The sequence below is a fragment of the Neofelis nebulosa genome, chromosome 4 (genome assembly GCF_028018385.1).
Source record: "Neofelis nebulosa isolate mNeoNeb1 chromosome 4, mNeoNeb1.pri, whole genome shotgun sequence".
NCBI classification, from domain to species: Eukaryota; Metazoa; Chordata; class Mammalia; order Carnivora; family Felidae; genus Neofelis; species Neofelis nebulosa.
This window is the reverse complement of record NC_080785.1, coordinates 157,628,792-157,642,371: the sequence shown is the minus strand read 5'-3', so window position 1 is coordinate 157,642,371 and position 13,580 is coordinate 157,628,792. Positions and strand designations below refer to the sequence as shown.

Below are 13,580 nucleotides of genomic sequence, written 5' to 3'. Positions count from 1 at the left end.
GACTGGGTCCTCCAGCCTCCCTACACCTGCCTCAGAGCTGGAAACCGAGGCACAGGAAGGGGTCTCCTTTGCCTGAGGTGGGGGATAGGGATTTGACCAGAGTCTATCACTTCGCTCCCGGTTGGCCCCTTACTTCTCACCTCTAGCCTCCCCCTCTGGTTCTTCTATACTCTGCACTGGCTACCAGGAAGGTTTTTGTAAAAATGTAACGTTTTTACAAGCCATTTCCCGCTGTTTTCTGTCAGCAAGAAACAGGTTTTATTACGGGTCAGATGTGTCCATTTACAGCACCACGACTATTAAGCATGTCAATTTCTCGTACTAAAAATATTAAAAACATGAACTCATTTTATCCACATATTAAATATATGGATTTAGGGGCGCCCGGGTGGCTCAGTCGGTTAAGCGTCTGACTTCGGCTCAGGTCACGATCTCGCGGTCCGTGGGTTCGAGCCCCACGTCGGGCTCTGTGCTGACGGCTCGGAGCCTGGAGCCTGCTTCGGATTCTGTGTCTCCCTCTCTCTCTGCCCCTCCTCTGCTCATGCTCTGTCTCTCTCTCTCTCAAAAATAAATAAAACATTAAAAAAATTTAAATATGTGGAATTATATCATGAACATATTAAATATATTGATTTGTTTACATATATTGAATACAGTAATTTATGTTAACAGTATTTTAATTTTACTAAACTCTATTGATGACAATATATTATATTAATTCTAGTAATGACATGTCCATTTTTAAAAATAAACTTTTTTTTAAGTTTATTTATTTATTTCGAAAGAGAGAGAGAGAGTCAGGTAGGGGCAGGGAGAGAGGAGGAAAGAGAACCCCAAGCAGCCTCCATGCTGTCAGTGCAGAGCCCCCCATGCAGGGTTCAAACCCACGAGCCGAGATCGTGACCTGAGCTGAGATCAAGGGTCGGACACTTAACCAACTGAGCCATGCAGGCGCCCCTTGAAAATAAACTTTTAATATGGGTGTAATTTTAGATTTTCAGGAAAATTACAGTGTTATGAAGCTACAAAAATAGTACAGGGTCTCTGCATGTTCTTCACACAGATAAGTTAACATCTTATGTGACCACAGTACATTTGCAGGAACTAAGAAGTTAACATCGGTACATGACGATTAGCTAGTCTCCAGACTCTACGTAGATTTCCTCAGTTTTCCCATTAATGTTTTTCTGTCCCAGGATCCCATCCAGGGACACGTGTCACATGTCAGTTTCCTCTGGACTGTGACAGTTTCTCAGCCTTTCCTTGTTTTTGATGACCTTGACCATTGTGAGGAGCGCTGGCCACATCTTTTGCAGAATGCCCCTCAATCTGGGCTTGTCTGGTGTTTTCTCGTGGTTAGACGGGGGCTATCGGTTTCTGGAAGGAAACCTATCCCCCTATCCCATCGTATCAGGGGTACCTGATGCCCACCTGACATCACAGGTGATGCTAACCTGATACTTTAGTTAAGACTAGCAATGACGTATCAATTTTGAATACGCCATTTATGTGAATAATAATGTTAATGGCTACTGTTTATTGAGCACTTACTGTGTGGCTATCGCTTGCTCTATGACTCGAAGACAAATACGCTAATTGCTTTCATAGAGATATCTACCATTGGGACTGTAATCAGCGTCTGGGGTCTCTGCTTCGGGGTGGGCCCGGACTTGCAGTTCAGCCTTGTCCTTTCCCAGCTGTATCGACTTCTAGCAGGTTCGCAGCCTCAGTTTCCTCATCTGTAAAATGGAACTAGTCAGAGGTAGTACATTACAGAGCTGTGGTGGGGATCTTGTCCCCTGGTCTCGCCCCAGCCATGATCTCATTCAGTCAAACCTAGCCCATTAAGAATTTCCACTTGAGGGGTGGGTGCCTGGGCGGCTCAGTCGGTTAAGCGTCCAACTCTCAGTTTTCAGCTCAGGTCATGATCTCGTAGCTCGTGAGATGGAGCCCTGCATCTGGCTCTGTGCTCACAGCTCAGAGCCTGCTTGGGATTCTCTCTCTCCCTCTCTCTCTTCCTTTCCCCCCACTTGTGCTCTCCCTCCCTTCAAAATAAATAAACATTAAAAAAAAATTTTTTAAGGAATCTCCGCTTGAAAGAATAAATAGAAACTCCTTGAAAGTAGCAGAAAGCACAAATGCATGTTCGCACCAGCGTCTTCCCAGCATATTTCCAGGCACCTTGCGCAGCTTTCCTCTTTCCATCTTTTTTATTTTGAAGTAGAGAGCCACAGGAAGTTGCAAAAAAAAAAAAAAAAAAAAAGGCAGGAAGTAGCTCCCTGGATCCTTTACCCAGTTTCCCCCAAAGTTAACACCTTGCAAAACTAAGGTACAATATGACGACCAAGAAGTGGACATTTTGACAACCAGAAAAAGCATCACTTTTACAGACGTGCATTTATGCGTGTGCACGTGTGCACATGTCTTTTGTCTTAAGAAATTATATCACCTGTGTAGCTTTGAGTACCTGCCCCAGTCAATACGCAGGACTGTTTCCTCACTGCAAAGGTCCCTCCCACTACCCTTTGGTTTATTGTTACTTGTTTAAGCTGATTTATTTATTAGTTTTTAAGTGTTTATTTTTATTTTTTATTTTTTTTTATTTTTATTTTTTATTTTATTTTTGGGACAGAGAGAGACAGAGCATGAACGGGGGAGGGGCAGAGAGAGAGGGAGACACAGAAGCGGAAACAGGCTCCAGGCTCCGAGCCATCAGCCCAGAGCCCGACGCGGGGCTCGAACTCACGGACCGCGAGATCGTGACCTGGCTGAAGTCGGACGCTTAACCGGCTGTGCCACCCAGGCGCCCCTAAGTGTTTATTTTTGAGAGACACAGAGACAGGGACAGAGAGAGAGGGAGACACAGAATCCAAAGCAGGCTCCAGGCTCTGAGCTGTCGGCACGGAGATGACGCGGGGCTCGAACTCATGAGCCGTGAGATCGTGACCCACGCCGAAATCAAGAGTCGGACTCTCACCTGACTGAGCCACCCCGTCTCCGCCACTACCCCTTCTAGAATCACACTCGCCCCTCCTCTCAACCCCCAGCCCCTGGCAACCGCTAATCCATTTCTGTCTCTATAATTTGTCACTTCATCGGTGTTAGAGAATGGGATCACACAGCCCACAGCCTGTTGAGATTGGCTTTGTTGCTTTAGCGTAAGGTGCTCAGCTTTCCAATTATTTCAGAGAAATTCCTGACAACAGCCTCATCAAGGGTAAGCTAGTGCATCCACGTTACAGGTGAGGTGCCGTGAGTTGACCAAGGTCACACAGCCCACAGGTGGCACAGCAGACGGTCTGGGATTGACTGCTGCTGAAATGTGTCCCAGAAGGATCCCATTTCCGGACTGGTAGTTGCCTTTGCCCCTGACCTCCATTCACAGGGCTGAGGGGAGAGGGGAGTGGTGTCCCTCCAAGGAGGACTTTTGAGTGGCTCTTGTCTCTGGCTCTGAGACTGCGTGCTGTCTCCAAGGGCCTGACTCACTCAGCTGCAGAGACCTGGGAGCCTCTGCTGAGCCCAAGGCGGCTTAAAAAATAACTCCTCGGGTCTGAGTGCAGTTTCAAAACAACGGCCTCCAAGGAGAAATCAGTGTCTGCTCTTGGCTCTGGAAAATACGGGTCCTGGGGCAGCTGCTGCAAGCTCTGGGACCGGGGTCGGCAAACCATGGCCCAAAGGCAAAATTTGGCCCGCCCACTTGTTTTTGTAAATAAAGTTTTATTGGAACACACTCAACTTAGTTTCTGCATGTCGTCGTGGCTGTTTTCACATTACAACAGCAGAGTGGAATCGTCGCGGCAGAAGCCATCCGACCTGTGAAGCCTAAAATATTTACTCTCTGACCCTTTACAGGAAAGCATGCTGACGTTTGCTCTCAGCCTCCCGGCTCATGAAAAACTTTCTCCCTGGCCTCCGTGGCTTTGCAGCAGCTTTCTGAAGCCTCGAATGCCCTGCCTGCCCCTCTCGGCCCAGGATAGACAGATGTTCTCATTTGTCAGTCTATCCGTTACGTGTCCATTTTTTCACTAAGATTGGAATACCACTCCACAAAGGCAACGGAGACCTTTATGCATTTTCCTCACTGCGAGACGCCCCGGCATGGACAGTAGAGGCTGACACAAGTGGGAGCTCCCGAAATGTGAATAATATTGCTGTGAGCATGGGTGTACATGTGCCTGTTTGTGCTTTCAGCTCTTTTGGGTCTCTACACAGGAGTGGGATTCCTACAGAAACCCCATATTTAACTTTGTGAGTGTGATGGTATTGTTTTATAGTCGGGCCACTTGTCACATACGATCTCTGTGCTGCCTACACCAAGGTTTTCTTTGATTAATAATGACTAAATCAGGGACACCTGAGTGGCTCAGTCGGTTAAGTGTCTGACTTCAGCTCAGGTCACGATCTCACGGTTTGTGGGTTCGAGCCCCGCGTCGGGCTCTGTGCTGACAGCTCGGAGCCTGGAGCCTGCTTCGGATTGTGTGTCTCCCTCTCTCTGCCCCTCCCCTGCTCATGCCCTCTCTCTCTCTCAAAAATAAATAAACAACAACAACAAAAATAATGACTAAATCAGCACTATTCTTGGTGCGAGCCCCGGACCAGCAGTCTTAGCATCACCTGGGAGCTTTTTGGAAATGTGAGCTCGTGGGCCCCACCTGAACCTGCTGAATCAGAACTTCTGGAGGCAGACCCCAGCCGTATGGGTTTTTTGAGCCCCCGGGAAACTTTGGCAAACTATAGTCCTCTGGCCAAATTTGGCCCACTGCTTGTTTTTGTAAATAAAGTTTTATTGGAACACATTTGAGGGCATTAGTAACCATATTATCTATGGTTACGCCAGGTGACTCCGGCACACGTTAAGTGTGAGAATCAATATCCGTACCCCCTGAATATGTCTCTCAAGTGTCTCCACTCAGGCCAGCTGATCACACAATGATGACCATGCTCTCTTCCCATCTCCCCCACTTTTTCAGTCATCGAGTGGGAGATAGACCGGGGCCTGTTGAGCTTGACGGATGGAGACCGGGGGGCAACCATCTTCTTGAGAGAGATCCAAGACCTCAACAAACACATCCTGGAAGACTGCGCCCTCAAGATGGTAGACCGGCTCCCAGATGGCTGCCTGGACACAGACGCCCAGAACCTTCTCCGTGGCCTCAAAGGACGCATTGCCAACGTGCAACCGGGAGTTCTCAGGGCTCACCACCTGCCGTGGAGCCGAGACCTGGTGAACCCTAAAAACAAGGCTCATGCTCGGTACCTGAGGGAGCTGGGGGAGCAGTTTGCGGCCAGGGCTAGCCACCAGGTCCTGGAGCACCTCCGGGAGCTGGAGGCGGGCAGGCAGGAGTTGGCGTGGCTCTACCAGGAGATCCGCCACCACCTGGGGCTGAGTGCCGAGGCCAATCGGACTTTCTGTGGGCGCCAGGAGCTCCTGGCCCAGCTGGGGCAGCGGCTCCAGCAGAGCGACAGCCACCCCCACTCTCCCCTGGTGCTCTTTGGACCCCCAGGCATCGGAAAGACAGCTCTGATGTGCAAACTGGCGGAACAAATGCCAGGCCTGCTTGGCCGCAAGACGGTGACTGTCCTGCGGCTTCTGGGAGCGTCACAGATGAGCTCCGACGCCCGAGGCCTGCTCCAGAGCATCTGCGCCCAGGTGTGCCTGGCCTACGGGTTGCCCCTGCCCCCTGCCCAGGTCCTGGAGGCCCACGCGAGGGTGGTCCAGTTTTTCCACACCCTCCTCCACACCGTCTCCTGCCGCAACTTCGAGTCCCTTGTGATCCTGTTGGATTCCATGGACGATGTGGATTCCATCTGCCGCGCCCGGAGGGTCCCCTGGCTGCCTCCCAAATGCCCCCCGAGGATCCACCTTATCCTCTCAGCCTGCTCAGGGCGGCAGGGGATTCTAGACACCGTGCGACAGACGCTGACGGACCCGGAGGCCTACTGGGAGGTGAAACCCCTCTCCGGAAACCAAGGGCAAGAGATGATCCAGCTCCTGCTGGCCGCCTCGAGGAGGACGCTGAGCCCAGGGCAGAGGGAACTGCTCTGGGCCAGCCTCCCAGAGTGCGGGCACCCAGGGCGGCTGAGGCTGGCCTTCGAGGAGGCCCGGAAATGGGCCTCCTTCACCATACCTGCCCCCCTGGCCTCCACTGCCAAGGAAGCCATGCACCAACTGTGTGCCCGCCTGGAGCAGACACACGGGCAGGTCCTGGTGGCCCACGTGCTGGGCTACATCGCGTCTTCCCGGTAAGTCTCTGTTGTTTACGCCTTTGTTTAGTTATTGACACAGAATGCATGGCTTCTGATGGCTTAGAGCAGGGATTTGCGCCCTCACAGTTCCGGAGGCCAGAGTGTGAAGTCCAGGCGTCAGCAGGGCCGCGCCCCCTCTGAGGGCGCCAGGGGAGAATCCGTTCTGGGCTCTTCTCTTAGTTCCTGGTGTTGCCAGCAACCCGTGGCCTGTAGACGCATCGTGCCAACCTCTGCCTCCGCCTTCTCGGGGCCTCCTCCCTGGGTGTCTTTCTGTGTGACTTTTCCTCTTCCTGTAAGGACACCACTCACGGGCTCAGGGCCCACTCTGATCTCGTACGACCGCACTGTATGTTCATTCCTTCTCTACAGACTGTTTTCAAATAAGGTCCTGTTCACGGGCTCTAGGTGGGCATGAACTTGGGGACACTCTTCAACCCAGCGCAATTCATGTATTAAAATGTTCACAGGTTTTTGGGGTTTTTTTAGTTTATTTATTTTGAGAGAGAGAGAGAGAGAGCATATGCATACACACGAGTGAGGGAGGGAGGGGCAGAGAGAAAGAGGGAAAGAGAGAATCCCAAGCAGGCTCTGTGCTGCCAGCATAGACCCCAATGTGGGGCTCGAACTCACCAACTGTGAGATCATGACTTGAGCCGAAACCAAGAGTTGGACACTCAACCGATGGAGCCACTGAGGGGCCCCTAAAGTTCACTCTTGTAACGTGTACAAGAGTTCAGTGGCATTTAGGACGTTCACAGTGTGGTGCAACCACTATCCATCTCCAGAACATTTCCACCACCTCAAAGGGAAACCCCACCCCCATTAGCAGTCACTCCCCAGCCCCAGCCCCTGGCAGCCACCTACCTGCTTCCTGTCTCCATGGATCTGCCTATGGTATTTCTTTCGTACGTTTTTACTTTGAAATACGTTGAAATTATAGACTGGTAGAGAAATTCCCGTAGTACAAAACAGTGCAAAAAATGCCCACACATCAGGGTTTCTCAGTCTTGGCACTGCTGATATTTGGGGCTGCATCATCGGTATGTGGGGGCCGTCCTATACACCATAGGAAGCTGCGCAGCATTCCTGGCCTTGACCTTGGATACTAGTAGTGCCCCCCAGCTGTGACAACCAAAAATGTCTCAGAGTATTGCCAAGAGTCCCCTGCAGGCAGAATAGGCCCTAGTTGAGAACTACTGCTGTATGCCCTTCCCCCAGAACCACAGATTTGCCACATCAACTTTCTCTCTCCCTGTCTCCCTTCCTCTCTTCCTCTAGCTTACTATCTATCTATCATCTATCTATCTATCTATCTATCTATCTATCTATCTATCTGTCCATGTGTCTATCTATCTGTCCATGTGTCTATCTATCTGTCCATGTGTTTGTCTGTCTATCTATCTATCTATCTATCTATCATCTATCTATCCGTCCATGTGTCTATCTATCCGTCCATGTGTCTATCTATCCGTCCATGTGTCTATCTATCTATCTATCTATCTATCCATGCATATCTATCTATCTATCTATCTATCTATCTATCTATCCATGTGTCTATCTATCCATCCATCCATGTGTCTATCCATCCGTCCATGTGTCTGTCTATCTATCTATCTATCTATCTATCTATCTATCTATCTATCCATCCATGTATCTATCCATGCAATGCATCTATCTATCCATCCATCCATCCATGCGTCTATCTATCATCTATCTATCCGTCCATGTGTCTATCTATCTATCTATCTATCTATCATCTATCTATCCGTCCATGCGTCTATCTATCCGTCCATGTATCTATCTATCTGTCTATCTATCTATCATCTATCTGTTCATTTGTCTATCTATCCATCCATGTATCTATCTATCCATGCAATGCATCTATCTATCTATCTATCCATCCATCCGTCCATGCATCTATCTATCATCTATCTATCCGTCCATGTGTCTATCTATCTCTCTATCTATCATCTATCTATCCGTCCATGCATCTATCTATCCGTCCATGTATCTATCTATCTATCTATCTATCATCTATCTATCCGTCCATGTGTCTGTCTATCTATCTGTCCATGTGTCTATCTATCTATCTATCTATCTATCCGTCCATGTGTCATCTATCTATCTATCTACCTACCTATCTATCCATGCATCTATCTATCTATCTATCTATCCATCTGTGTGTCTATCTATCTATCCATCCATCCAGGCGTCTATCATCTATCTATCTATCTATCTATCTATCTATCTATCCATGCGTCTATCTATCTATCCATCCGTCCGTGTGTCTATCTATCCATCCATGTGTCTGTCTATCTATCTATCTATCCATCCATGTATCTATCTATCCATGCAATGCATCTATCTATCTATCTATCTATCTATCCATGCATCTATCTATCTATGCATCTATCTATCTATCTATCTGTACGTCTATCTATCATCTATCTATCTATCTATCTATCTATCCCTCCGTGCATCTATCTATCCATCCCTCATGTGTCTATCTATCTATCTATCCATGTGTCTATCTCCCTATCTATCTATCTATCTATCTATCTATCTATCTATCTATCTATTATATCTACCTATCTATCTCAGTATCTAACTCAGTATCTATCTCCGTATCTATCTATCTCTGTATCTATCTATCTACACACATATACACCCACACACACACAGAGTTTTTTCCCTGAGCCATTTGAGAATTCATTACAGGCATAATATCCCTTTACCCTTAAATATTTCACGTATTTCTTAAGAACAAGGACAGCCAGAACCCCATGTCACCACAGGACAATTACAAGATTCAGGAAGTGTATCATAGATGCAATTATATTATTTAATACACAGTTTATAATGAAAATTTGCCAACTGTCTAAAAAATGTCCTCTATAGCTCCCCCCCCCACCTTGTCCCCAATCCAGGATCCCAACCAGGATCCTGTGTTGCACTTAGTCGTCAAGATTCTTTGGTCTCCTTTAATTTGGAACATTCCACCATCAGTCTTTGTCCTTTTGAAGAGTCCAGGTCAGTTGTTTTGTAGATCAGCGCTCCTCCACCCTCAACGGGGGATAGGCATCTTGGTCCTTGTTTTCGCAGAAAGAATTTGATATAGCAGGTCTGGGGTGGGGCCTGGGCCTGGAATCCTGCGTTTCTCCCTGGCGACGCTGAAGCTGCTGGTCCAGGGACCACACCTGAGCTGGGGCAGTTTGTAGCGTGTTCCTCCACCTGGCTTGGTCTGATGTTTCCTCGTGATTACATTCAGGTTCAACCTGAGAGATACTCAGCCCTTCTTGGGCACGGATTATCTTTCCCATTGTAAATTTGCAAGCTCCTCTCTGTATTTAATAAGCAATACATGGGGAGATCTCAGAAAAACCTTTTTACAGCCAAATGCTCTGAGGGATTGACTACCAGCATGCATCTACCCTTAATCCCAAGCTTGTGGCATGGGAATCCACAAGAAAGCAAATAGGAAAATCCAATTCAATGTGTTTCTGGAGTTTGAAGGACAGAATGCTTAAAGGCGGAAAGTCTCAGGGCTGCACACTGTGATGTCATGATGGTCAAGAGCAGGACAGAGGAGTATGTCTGTCACACGCACCCAGCAGCCAGACTCCAGCCCCCAGGAGAGTAGAACAGAGGCCAACTGGCAGACACACAAGCAGAAAGCTTTGCCTTGATGCAAACGGCCGTCGGAAACACTCAAGCCCACCGTCAGAAGTGCCGGACAGAGAGGTCTCCCCTCTTCAGTTTCCTGGGCAATTTTTTCTTCTAGACCTTTGTTTGCCCTTTGCCCCAAATCAGTCAAGATGGCAGTGATCAGACCAGTGAGGGTCTGCTCGTTTCTTTGCCAGGCACAGAATCCCACTCTTGCTAATGTGTAAGAAATAGGGCTTTATAAGGCCACGGGAAGAGCTCAGGGAATCCAGGGCCACCCAATTTCCAACTCCAGTGGGGCAAATCCCAGCTTTCATGTCACACCCCAGATTTTGTGACGGGTGCTTGCCACCCTCCCCCCCACCCCCCCGCCCCAGCAGAGTGGAGGCTGGGCCTGCTTCTATAAGAGTACAAAGACAGGGGCGCCTGGGTGGCGCAGTCGGTTAAGCGTCCGACTTCAGCCAGGTCACGATCTCGCAGTCCGTGAGTTTGAGCCCCGCGTCAGGCGCTGGGCTGACAGCTCGGAGCCTGGAGCCTGTTTCCGATTCTGTGTCTCCCTCTCTCTCTGCCCCTCCCCCGTTCATGCTCTGTCTCTCTCTGTCCCAAAAAAAAAAAAAAAAAAAAAAGTTGAAAAAAAGAGTACAAAGACAGACTGGGGAATGTTCCAGAAATAAGTGGTGGGCCACCAGGCCAACCTGACACAGCAGTCTACACGGAGGAGGTGGGTTGTCATGGGAACCAGAAAGCCATGAGAGACAGAACGGACCTCTGGGTCTTCTCTGCCCATTGGCTTCTGTTCTGGACTCTTCCTTTGTCCTTCTCCCCCCCACCCCGCCCCCTCCCCAGAACTTTCGCTTGCCTCAAGCTTCCATTGGCATCATTAGCTCCCATCTTAGAGAACTGGCAGCATCATACTGGCTCCTTCTGGAGTCCTGATTCCAAAATCTGGGGAGACAGAAATAATCGGCCTGCTTGGCCCCACGTCTGGCCTAATTAGCAAAGCCCTGTGGGGTGTAGGACCTGCCGTCCCAGGGGCAGGAGGTTTATGGAGGGAGGGTGCCTGCCGGGGCTGTGATTTTAGGACCTCTCACTGCATGAAAACAGGCCAGTGTGCTGTGATGGTTGAGAGCCTGGCCCTTGGATCAGAGCTGAGTCCTTCTAGACCAGTGGAGATTCTGGGGAGATTCTGCCCCCAGGGGACACTGGGCCATGTGCAGGGACATTTCTGGTTGTCATAACTTGGCGGGGAGAGCTACTGGCATCGAGTGAGTGGAGACCAGGGATGCCACTCAGCACCCTGCAGTGCACAGGACGGTCCCCACCGCAGACGATGATGGAGTCCCCGGTGTCGGCAGTGATGGGGCAAGAAACCCTGCCTTAGCATGAGAGAGACCCTGTCTGCTGTCTGTTTCCATCTGTCTCTCTTGTTTTTAATGTTTTTTTTTTTGAGAGGGAGAGAGAGAGAGCAGGAGAGGGGGAGAGGGAGAGGGAGAGAGAGAATCCCATGCAGGCTCCACGCTGTCAACCCAGAGCCCAATGTGGGACTCGATCCCACAACCATAAGATCACGACCTAAGCTGAAATCAATAGTCAGATGCTCAACCGACTGAGCCACCCAGGCTCCCCTCCAGCCACCTATCTATCTTCCTATCTATCTATCTATCTATCTATCTATCATCTCTCATTCTCTTTTTCTATATATATGTATGTGCATATATATAAACTCCTCTCAGAGCACCTGAGTGGCTCAGTCAGCTAAGCATCCGACTCTTGATTTCGTTGGTTTGGGCTCAGGTCATGATCTCGAGGTTTGTGAGTTGGAGCCCCTCGTCAAGCTCTGTGGAGCCTGCTTGGGATTCTCGCTCTCCCTCTCTCTGCCCCTCCCCCACTTGTTCTCTCTCTCTCTCTCTCTCTCAAAATAAACAAACTTAAAAACAAATCTCCTCCATCTACCCATCTTCCTCTGACGTTTCAAGGAGACGCGATCATAAGATAGGTGGTTTTTTGTGACCGATTTCTTTCCCTTAGGGTTCTGTTTCCAAAGTTCATCTGTGCTGTAGCACGTGCAGGGCTCTGTTTCTTCACGTGGCCAAAGAATATTCTATTGCGTGGAGACAACCCTGTCTCAGGGTTGCTGTAACAAAAAATACCATAGAATGGGAGGCTGCTTTTTTTTTTTTTTTTTTCAACGTTTTTATTTATTTTTGGGACAGAGAGAGACAGAGCATGAACGGGGGAGGGGCAGAGAGAGAGGGAGACACAGAATCGGAAACAGGCTCCAGGCTCCGAGCCATCAGCCCAGAGCCTGACGCGGGGCTCGAACTCACGGACCGCGAGATCGTGACCTGGCTGAAGTCGGACGCTTGACCGACTGCGCCACCCAGGCGCCCCTGGGAGGCTGCTTTTTTAATGTTTATTTATTTTTGAGGAGGGGGAGGAGAGAGAATCCCAAGCAGGCTCCATGCTATCTGCACAGAGCCCGATGCGGGGCTCGAGCCCACAAACCTCAAGATCCTCTAAAAACCAAAGAAGTCAAGGGTCAAACGCTCAACTGACTGAGCCACCCAGGCACCCCTAGAGTTGGGGGGGGGGCTTCTAAATTTATTTCTCACAGTTCTGGAGGCTGGAGAGTCCAAGGTTAAGGTGCTGGCAGGTACGGTGTCTGCTGAGAGCTCTCTCCCTGGTTCATCTTCTGGCTGTGTCCTCACATGGCAAGGGATAAGGGAGCTCTCGGGAGCATTAACCCCGTTCATGGGGTTCCACATTCATGACCCAATCACCTCCCAAATGCCCTGCTCCCTAATCCCATCGCCTTGGGGGATTAGGACCTCAACATATGGATTTGCCCTAGAGACACATCCCCCGTCCACAGCAACCACATCTTGTTCATCCGCTCGTCCGTTCAAGGATATCTGGACCGTTTCCGCCTTCTGGCTGTCGCGAACCAGGCTGATCTGAACAAGCGTGTGCAAGTTGTGGTTTGAACACCTGTCTGGAGTGAGATTTGAAAACCATAAATCTGATTCCGTTTCTGCCCCGATTAACTCTTCCAAGGACTTCCCCTGGCTTTGAGGAAAGTATCCAAACTCCTTGCCAAGGCCTGCTGGATCTGGCTGCCTTCCACCCACCCCTGCCCCAGATCTCACGCCGGCCCCTTCCCTGCCACCCGACCCCAGCTCCAATGGCACCTTCTCAGAGGGACCCGCCTGCTCCCAGACCCCACTTACTGCTCTGTTTCATGTGACATGGGTTGGGCTATTCTCTTCCTGGCAATCGGTGTTACCCAACCTCTCTGTGCTCTTTTCCTGTTATTTCCCACCTGGCTCTGGGAATGAGAAGACGAGCCATCCAACTCGAGCCTGAAAGGTGGGGACCCAAGCTTGATTTGTACTGAGGGTGTGTCAAAGAATGGGAAAGAAGCTTCTACCCTGAAGGAGGGGGTTTTCAGGAGGAGCCACGGGAGGGGTGCTATCAAGCGGACGGCCCCTCCCCCCCCACCCCGGGTGTGGTTCCCCGGAATTCTGGTTTGGAGAAAACTGTCAAGGGAAGAAAGCAGGTTGGGGGGGGGGGGGGGTGGCATGGCTTCACCTGCAGGGGGAGTGTGGAGTCGAGCCCCAGGGACATTACAGCTGTGATCGTCAAAGATGATCGTGCTCGCAGAAGAGAGCCCA

At 49.8% G+C, this 13,580-nt stretch overlaps 1 protein-coding gene and 1 non-coding gene across 5 annotated transcripts in view; both read left to right on the top strand.

The window, feature by feature from the left end:
• NWD1 (NACHT and WD repeat domain containing 1) overlaps window positions 1-13,580 on the top strand; it is a 74,611-nt gene that overhangs the window by 14,432 nt on the left and 46,599 nt on the right. For all 4 annotated transcript variants that reach the window (XM_058727556.1, XM_058727554.1, XM_058727555.1 and 1 more), the window contains one exon: window positions 4,971-6,243. In XM_058727556.1, the coding sequence (XP_058583539.1) occupies window positions 4,971-6,243 (1,273 nt within the window). The remainder of the gene's footprint in view (window positions 1-4,970; window positions 6,244-13,580) is intronic.
• Window positions 383-467, top strand: TRNAR-UCG (transfer RNA arginine (anticodon UCG)). The gene has a single exon. It is a non-coding gene; the product is annotated as a tRNA-Arg (tRNA).